This window comes from Necator americanus, chromosome V (assembly GCF_031761385.1).
Source record: "Necator americanus strain Aroian chromosome V, whole genome shotgun sequence".
In the NCBI taxonomy this organism is placed as follows: domain Eukaryota; kingdom Metazoa; phylum Nematoda; class Chromadorea; order Rhabditida; family Ancylostomatidae; genus Necator; species Necator americanus.
In genome coordinates this window covers 23,219,293-23,228,483 of record NC_087375.1, presented here as the reverse complement: position 1 = coordinate 23,228,483, position 9,191 = coordinate 23,219,293, and the positions used below count along the sequence as shown (strand labels likewise).

General features: G+C 41.1%; 1 protein-coding gene across 1 annotated transcript; it reads left to right on the top strand.

Annotated features, from left to right (window-relative positions):
• Positions 1-5,731: 5,731 nt before the first annotated feature.
• Positions 5,732-6,085, top strand: RB195_014940 (uncharacterized protein; the record flags this gene model as incomplete). Its single annotated transcript, XM_013451884.2, has 1 exon — positions 5,732-6,085. One exon carries the CDS (start codon positions 5,732-5,734, stop codon positions 6,083-6,085), a length of 354 nt encoding a protein of 117 aa, XP_013307338.2.
• Between the last annotated feature and the right edge of the window lie 3,106 nt (positions 6,086-9,191).

Below are 9,191 nucleotides of genomic sequence, written 5' to 3'. Positions count from 1 at the left end.
CGATTCCCATGTCCACCGACGATGATCTTTCTTTATGAAAAGAGAGTTTCCATGAAAGAGGCGAGCTTCGGACAACAGCCCGGCGAGACGACTGCCATTTTCATTCCGGTTCCCTAGTCCGAATCTTCCGATCCTGTATTCCTCTTCTGTAGCCAAAATGTGGGTCTCTTCGAGGCCTCGAACGGGAATCAGGGTCTACTGACAACCGACAGAACTCATCGATGAGTTTTGTTACCTCGGGTGTAGACTGAGGAATACGGCAGCTACGACAAAGATAATCAGCGAAAATGCGCTAAAGCCACTTCTCCATTCATCTCTTTGACTAAATGTTTGTGGTCGATCTCGGATCCTGGTAGAGACTTCACTTCGGTAGCACCGTCTACGGTGATGGAGATGCTTTTGCTTGGAAGGAAGCTGTTTAGACGACTGCTTAGCTAGTTAGGGTATTCCATGACGAAAATGCGGGAGTCGATGTGATGACCCGGATGATCACATGTGGAAGGTACCAATATCTTGCACCGCCACCGAAAGTAGCCGCGGAAAATCGGCTCCGCTTCTTTGATCATATACTAAAGAGACCAGCAGACCGCCTTGTTTAATTTGTGCTGAGGAGTATGTCGGGTTCAAGCTGGCAAAAGCCACATGGCCGTAAACGGAGATTCTGGATTGAGGTGGTGAAGGAAGATCTGAGGACGCTAAGCAAGGTTGTGCAGTTCAAGTGAGAGGTAAGGTTTTGATGTTTGCATTTGGGATATTTACCAAGATCACGTCATCTTGTAATTGTGCTTGGATAATGCTGCGCTGAACAGCGATCAGAGATAAAAGGAAGACAAAGAGAAATTTTGTTTTCTCGCGGAACATTGCTATTTACAGTGCGGGTTCTTCGGTAATGCGGACGTACTGAAGGGCCACTAGCACATGCAGTTTCAAAGCTAGTCCTCGTGATTCGTGTCGTTCTTGATTGCCAGTGCATACTTCATTAGCGGTTCTGAACATATTACGAATCACTGCGCGTTTTACTGCAGTCGGATGTGCAGATTTGGCGTGCAATATGATATTCTTGCAACTTTCTTTGCAATACCATTTTACTCTAATAATGCCTTTTGAAGGACTTATTTGTGTATTGAGGTAAGAAAGCCATCCTTCTTCTGGGGTATTGCGATTGTTGGTTGAGTATTCAGAAACACTCGTCCATTTCGGACTGTGTGATGTTATGATGCAACAGTTGTCAATATATCTGCAATACATTATTGATCTGTGCGAAAGCACTGGTTCTTCGATTCTGCTCATAAAGCAGATCGCCAGCACTGCTGCTAATCGTTGACCCATTGCTAGCCCTCTCAGTTGTGCGAAATAATTTCCTGACCACTTGAAGGTATTACAATTCAGGCATTCCTTGATAAGTGTTATTATGCGAGATGTACTTAGTCCATATGTTTCCAAGTTGTTACCATATAAATTATCTCAGAGAGAGCTTGCAGCGCCTCACTAATTTTTACATTCGTGTAAAGTGAGGTTACATCAAAGGACTCTATTACGCAGTTGCCCTCAACTCTCGCATTGCGTAATCGCTCAAGGAAATGGTGCGTGTTCGAGAAATGACATAGTATTTTAGGCAAAATATTACACACGATTTTATTAAGGAACCACTGATCGATCGACTCGATCCGTTGGTCCTCCCACACAACTTATTATTGGTCGGATTTTGAATGTTGCCGCTGATGTTGAGTTCATCTCATCGGGGTTCAGCTTATGCGTTTTGATGAGGCCATAACATATATAACACATATATAGAACACAGGGCAGGTCGGTTTGTCAAGCTTGAGGCGGTTTACAAATCGTTCGTCTAGACCAGCAGATTTTCCTATAGACATGCATTTTTTTCCATACATGATTCTAGCGTTTGCACTGCACAAGGAATTCTTTCTCTGTTATGCAGCGATAGATCGTTTCATCTTGCAAGTGAAGATTTGTTATTTCCCGATCAAGAGCCTGTGACATGACTACGAATTCCCCACCCTTATCGCTAACTGAAAGGCGCACGTTATCTCTTGTAGTCATTTCGCGGGTTTCCGTGAAACCCTGCCATTGCTCGCGCGTGAGATTGTTAAGGGTAAGTCGTCTATGATGGTTATAAGCGGACAACACCCCAGATAATAGAATCCTAAATTTTGTATCTGTTTCGCAAGCTGATTCGGGTTCTTTATAGAAGTTGCGCGGAAATTGTGTTGAGGGAAAAGCTCCTCTGCTCATAAGTGCAGCCTGTTGACGGTTACTTTCATTCTTTGCTCTGATTCAAAGCTGGTTCTGAAGCTTGTGGAGGCCTACTGTGACTTTACGGAATGTTGATCCATCGATGAAAATGATGGCCCAAGGCTCAGAAAGTCAAAAACTTTATCGGACAAATGAATGTTGCCGAGTACCGTTACTCTTACCCCTTAATTATTAACAGCATTTTGAGCTGTGATGTTAGTTGCTCGGTGGAGTCTACGTGGACTACCATTGTTGGGATGGTTTCCATTCTCCATACCCAAAAGTCTATCGTACTTTACACGCAGGGTCGAGCTGACGCTAGACCGAATAGAATCGCAGATCGCTCTGGGTCCACTCTCAATCCTTCTCCATACTTGTTCTGGTAGAAGACGACGACAGGCCTGTTCTTTCGAGATATATTTCAACAATGATGAGTACAATACATGCTGTTTTTCCTTAATTACAATTCCTAAGATGAATCGATAAATACTACGGATCCTAGGATGATTCTCAGGAAGATCGCACATAGTAACTATTCTCTTATTTCAAATGAACTTAGGAATCAACCCATTCGTCTTGCATCGCTGGAGAAAAATCACGTATTGACGTGTGATCACCATATTTTGGCGCAGCGATAATGCTTCCCGTACGAGAAAGAACATATTCGGCGGTACTTCACGTAGTAGTTCGAATGTTCTCTTGTTTTGAAACGGCATATTCTGTCTATGTTTCGTGATAGTGTGCCTGCGAGGTTTTCAGATGGAACTCTTTATTTGCCTGACGTTTCGGCTTTTTCCCCGTCTTCAGAGGCCTAAATAGAGGACGACTAGAGTAATGCTACGTTTATCCCGTCAAGTGCCACACTACCCTGGGTCAGTGTTTCGCTAATCGTTCAGGGTAGTGAAAACAGAAACCTATTTACATTGAATTACATTACAACCTATCAACCTATCTACACTATCAGAAAACATAGACAGAATATGCCGAGGTTTCAAAACAAGAGATCATTCTGCTCAACTGTACACCAATTTTCCCCTTTTCGGAGTGATGCTGAATATTTCGGATGAAATCGTACTAGTGAGTCCCATCTTCTGCTCGATGTGATGTTGCAGAACGGTTAAATTCTGGTTGTGATACTGCTATGGCGCAGTCAGAACGAACTGGTCCATAGTACGATGTGGCACAAGTGGCGCAGTTTTAAGTTGTTTGTAGGTGGCCCCTAGTGTACCACTGCAGTGACTGCTGTCTTCAATCACGAGGACAGGATTGTGAAATGAAACCTCAGAAGACAGAGAAGTACTAAATACCCATCAAATCTCAAAAGAAAGAACCTTGAGGCCGCCCGAATGAATTATGTGATACAACTGCAATGTCAAGTCGCTGATTGTTTGTGTTTGTCGCAGCATCTTTCCTTCTAAGTAACTCGCAAAATCCCAGTCCTCTTGCGCGTGACAAGGAGTTATTCTAGAACGATAATCTAGGATCTAGGTTACAATCGGGTCAAAACGAGTTGAAGGTCGGTATGGTCGGGTCAAAACGACATGAAACACGGACACTTGCGCAAGCGGCTGCGCTCAAAGCGGAGCGGTGGACCGTAGCGGTTGGACCGTGTGATCACACTACCGCCACACACCTCTGCAGTTGGTCATGGTCCCACCTCGATTCCAACCGCTGTCTCCACCGCACCGCTTCCGAGTGCGGCCGCTTGCGCAACGGTCGGTGCTTCCTGTCGTTTTGACCCAACTATACATTTGCGTAGGCTGAGCGCTGAAGATAGCGGTTTTGATCGAAGTGGGACTTTCCCTCACATTTCTCATCTTTGCATTCTAATCACTCGCAAATACCTCGCCAACCGTTCCGCATCAGGGCAACCTTCGGCAACAAGCTTCAGTTCATTTTGGCACGACTACGTGAAGTTTGGTTCTGCACGCTTTAATAGTGGATTACAAAAAATAAGAGTATCTTTACAACTGCACCTTATCTTACCAGCACATATTTTATCGAAGATGTGTAGGGATCTTTTATATTGGCTCAAAGCATGAATTCCCCATCATCAAGCGGGGAGACAACACGGCGCGAATCTTTGCGCGTTTGAACTGCGTGCAACTGGCTTGCACTGCGGCTAATATATACAGAGTGGAGCAGTTCAGTTTCTTATGAACTTCTTTTTGTACAAAGATCACTTTCTATTGTCAAAAGTGATTTTATGTTTCTTTTAGTGCACTGTAAGAAGGTCTTCTCTCATCTTCAAAAATTAGGGGCTAGTTGCTCCTTTCTCCATTTCAGTTGATTTTCTGGTGAGCTTTCTGTTGTTGGTAATATATGGGAAGTAGGAAGGACTTCACTGATACCACTCTTTCGTGCGCCGGTGGTTGTGTGCAACTATTAATGCTGTTTCTAATACTTGACGTAGTACATGAGTCTGTTTTGTTCACCTCCAGCACCATTATCTCATTTTAGATCTTGTCAAATGGTCCACTCTCCCCACAAAATACTGAGCGATACTCCGACATATTGATTTCCCACCGTGGGATACCGTTGACAGTTGTTGTGACTCATGCCGTGCCGAGTCTCGATGCAACTTCTCAGTTCTTCAAAATTTGTTCAGAAGTTGGTGTGATAGTTAGGTTATATCATGCTTTCTCAATGACAATATAGAATAATTTCCAATCTTGCAACTTTGAGCCCGCCCATCATTACGTTGCCCTTCCTCAACCTTTCAACAGGGCAACCTCCTCCATGATTGATAGAAGCTATTCTGCTATCGAACTTTCTTAAAAGTAAGCAGTCATTAGCTTTCTGATCGTTATTCAGCAGTAAGAGAATCATTGCTTATTTATGGATTTCTCGTCCGTCGAATAGAAGAAATGCTGTAGAAATTTTGGCAACAAGTACTCGAAAACCCCTCTTTGTGTCATTTGAAAAAAAAAAAAAAAACTAGCAATAGTCATTGTTGTTGTCTTACAATTTTCTCATTAAAGACCTTTAGACCATGTCAGTTCGGAAGCGACTATACTGGTTATAGCATGAAAATGCTTTCTGAGTTGTAGATGAAAGCATATATTGGTAGTCAGACCACTAAAGAAACGATAAAGAAATTCAGCTCTAGTTCGTTCTACTGTCTAACAGTCAAAGGTAATCAGACAGCACATTAGATGAGATAGTGGTCTCTGTTTGTATGGTTGGCACTTCCTCCCACTTATCTGTTAATCTTGTTTACTGGACTTGTTTTGAAGCTTTGACACAGCTATGTTTTAACTTACGTGCAATGTGCGGCACGTTATATTGCAAGCTTCACTTAAATTCTTATGATTCGCTGTAATTCACTGTAGTATAATGTTTTAATCTTGTAATATCACATTTCTGTCCTATTCTATCCGACCTCAAATATCGGCTTTCTTTTGTCGTACACTGCAAGCAGTTTGCAGTTACAACTTCCGAGTATGATGAAGAATTCAGTTCAACTTTTAGAGATACCATGGATTCAACAGAACAAACTTGTAATCGTGAGCTGCAGCTAGACGAACCTGGCGGAGACGATGCGGGTCAAACAACACTTCCCTTATCGCGGGTGAAAACCATCATTGCGACCGTCCCCGATGCCTTGCCTCCTTCTTCGGAAGCGTTATTTTGCGTTGCTAAAGGAGCTGAGTTGTTCATAGAACATCTAGTAAAGAATGTCGCAAAACAGTACGGCGAACACATTGATTACGATGAAGTCGCCGAGTATGTGCAAGAGAATGATGAACTGGAATATTTGCATGATTTTTTCCCTAGGCGATTGACCTACGAAGTTGCCCTGAATCACGTGAAAGCTCGAGAGGAGGAGTAATTTCTTGGGATTGTTCTTTTTTACCTAAGTAGTTCCGCGGATTTACATCTACATAATTGCTTTTTTCTTTCCATTCTATATTCTTTATTCTTTGTTTTATTAGTAGTAGTCACAGTGAAGCGGAACTTAAAATGTGATCTCGTTTAGTGTAATTCGTTAAATTTGTTGCTGGTTGATATAGGAGCTTATCCTTGCAGTCCTATCGCTATCGTCCTTTTACCATTGAATAAACTTCTTAAATCTCCAGTATGTCCCATTTCATTTCTGTTCACGGTCAGTGTTATATCTCTACTTTTCCACGTGTTTGCTTTTCTTCCATTCCGGGTTTAATTTCACTTTAACATCGTACCAAAGTAAAGTCAGAGTGTATTGGAGAAAAGCTTGGTGCAGTGTTAGTCATAGAGTTGAAAAGCGGCTGGCCGAACCATCTGTTACGCAGTGGCTTCGCCTGCAGTTTAACATCCAGTCTATGCCATGCATTCTTCGTTTCGACAACTCCTCTGCAGAATGTTGCTCCGTTTCTCTGCTTTGTAGTTTGGATATGAAGCGGTTTTTGGTATTATACTTTCATATCTTGCAGAACAACACAGTAAGAACTAGCGTAAAGTTTAGGAAATTGGAGGAGTACTGAAATATGTGCTGTACAGACGAAGTTAGATGAAGTCATTGTTTGCCAAAAGTTCAAATAGATACCGTTATGCTACATCTTCATACCACAAATCCTCGAATGTTTGCCATTTGTCATTGTTCAGCTCTGCTCTTGTGACTCATTTGCTTACATTTCGCATTGTTCTTTGCCATTCCAAATGGAGGTTTCTAACATCACATGTTAATTTGACAAACGCACTTTAATTAGTACAGCTCCATAGTTCTTGATTTTGAAACTTTCGCACGCTTCTTAGTTGGTGTCGCATATTCGCTTCAGATGGAGAAACTGGTACAGAGAATTGAATTAAGCCGTTGATTAATTAGCGATGTTAACAGTGATGTTTGATTCCTTTAGTATGGTGATGTTGGAGAAAAAAAGGTTGTGCTTGTATCATTCTAGATAAACTGAGTGCAGTGGAATTTTCAAAACACAGGGCGGTTGTAAAAAGTAATCGTCTCTCTGGTCTAGTCTTTTCAGCAAAATAACCGCAGTCTTTTGGCTTTATTTGAAAATTTGTGGCTTATATTTCCGCCACAACTGGCTATGTCCGCCTTCTTTTCGTTTTCGAGCATCTGTTCTAGCAAACTTTCGGAAGCACTTCGGTGCAGCACTCAACGCACTGTCATTTCACATCTCCTGATATATATATATATATATATATATATATATATATATATATATATATATATATATATTTATTTATTTATTTATCTTATCTTATTTAGACGAACACACTGAAAACATGTTTTTTTTTTCCCCCGTAAAAAAAAAATTTTTTTTTTTTTAAAAAAAAAAAAAAATATATAAATTTTTTTTTTTTTTTTCTTTTAATTTTTAAAAAAAAAGAGGGGCCCCCTTTTTCCTAAAAAAAAATAATTTTTTTTTTTTTTTAAAATTTTTTTTTTTTTAAATTTTTTTTTTGGTTTTTTTTGCGGCTCTGTCTTGTTGCATCAAATTTGACTCTTGGAAATCTCGTAGTTCTTCAATGTTCTTGAGCTCTCAATCGTATAACAGAAACAAGGATAGGGTATACACATGGTCAGGGAAAGAAGAATGGGCAGCTTCACTGCAAGTTCTTGCCCATTCTTGCCGTTATCCCTACCGAAGAACTGTGTTTAGCCCAGCAACCGCATGATACATTGTGTCGAAATGGTATTGGATGGCAACTGTGCATCACTCGCCTTTTTTGCTTGTATAGAATAAATTCGATTAATTCTTACCGAGAATTCTTATTGATATCTCGGGGGAACATTGCGCTGTCAGAGTTCTTGGTTTTTTATATCTTTTTGAATTGATGTTTTGGAATGGGTGGTTTCTTCTTTTAGAGTGGAAAATATAAGATTGTACGAGAATAGATGGGTAGACAAAATATATAGAAAGTTGTCATAAAGTGAAACTCATCAAGCCTAATCTAAAAAGCGGGGCAATGTATAGTCGAGTCAAAACGACATAAAGCCCAGTGCGCAGGTAGACAAGCGGCTGCGCTCGAATTGAAGAAAGCGGTTGGAACCGGGGTGGGACCATCGCTAACCTCAGCGAAGAATGGTGGCAGCAGTGGTCCTCACCAGACCCTAACCGCTACGCTCCACCGCACCGCTTCAAGCGAAGCACTTCACGCAACTGCACTGTGCCTCTTGTCGATTTGACTCGACTATATAAAAATTTGAAAGTGAGTGAAGCATTGCGGAAATAAAATGCAAATAAGGGCAGAAAAGTAGGCGAAAGGAGACGTGACATCTTACGCCAACGAGGCGGATGACACTAATACAAATAACTAACAATACAGTAGAGGTGTAGCAGGATATATCCATCAGTAGTGTAGGACAGGATCTAGAAATATGTGAAACTGGTTCGAAAATACTACATACATTTCATTTTAAGTTCCACTGAGTATCTAGAATGGAAATCCCTAGCACCTAATAGAATCGTCGCTTAGCCATCGTTACCTAGTGAAATTAAGAGATTTGTTGTAACAGTTAGAACTATTCCATATGTACCGCAGGATTACAGTGTACCGATGAAATCGACCATATTTATGTCGGTTTGCGATCAGAGCAATGTAGCTCTTTTGCTGGATGCACAATGTTGCTTCTGATGTAGTTGAAAAGAAGCAGGTGAACCAGAGCAACATCCACCCTCACCACCGAATTTCTGGATGGTGTTGGAAAGACACTTGAGATAGCACAGGCCTCAAGTGTAAAAATGAGGAAAAGCTTTTGGTGAAACGTGATATTCACGGGAGTGTTTACTTTCTTATTTCTTCCAAAATGCATTCTGGTTTGATAATTTTGCGTGGATGTTGAGTGAAGTTGGCAGTGATAATTTATGAAACAAAGTATTTGACATTCTTTCCGCAAGCGTTTCAGGATCCACTTTTGTATTGTAATTTCAAATCAAAGTTAAAAATGTGGTTTGGTACGAAAAAATGTACTAAATCTTTATCAAAACGTGACGAAA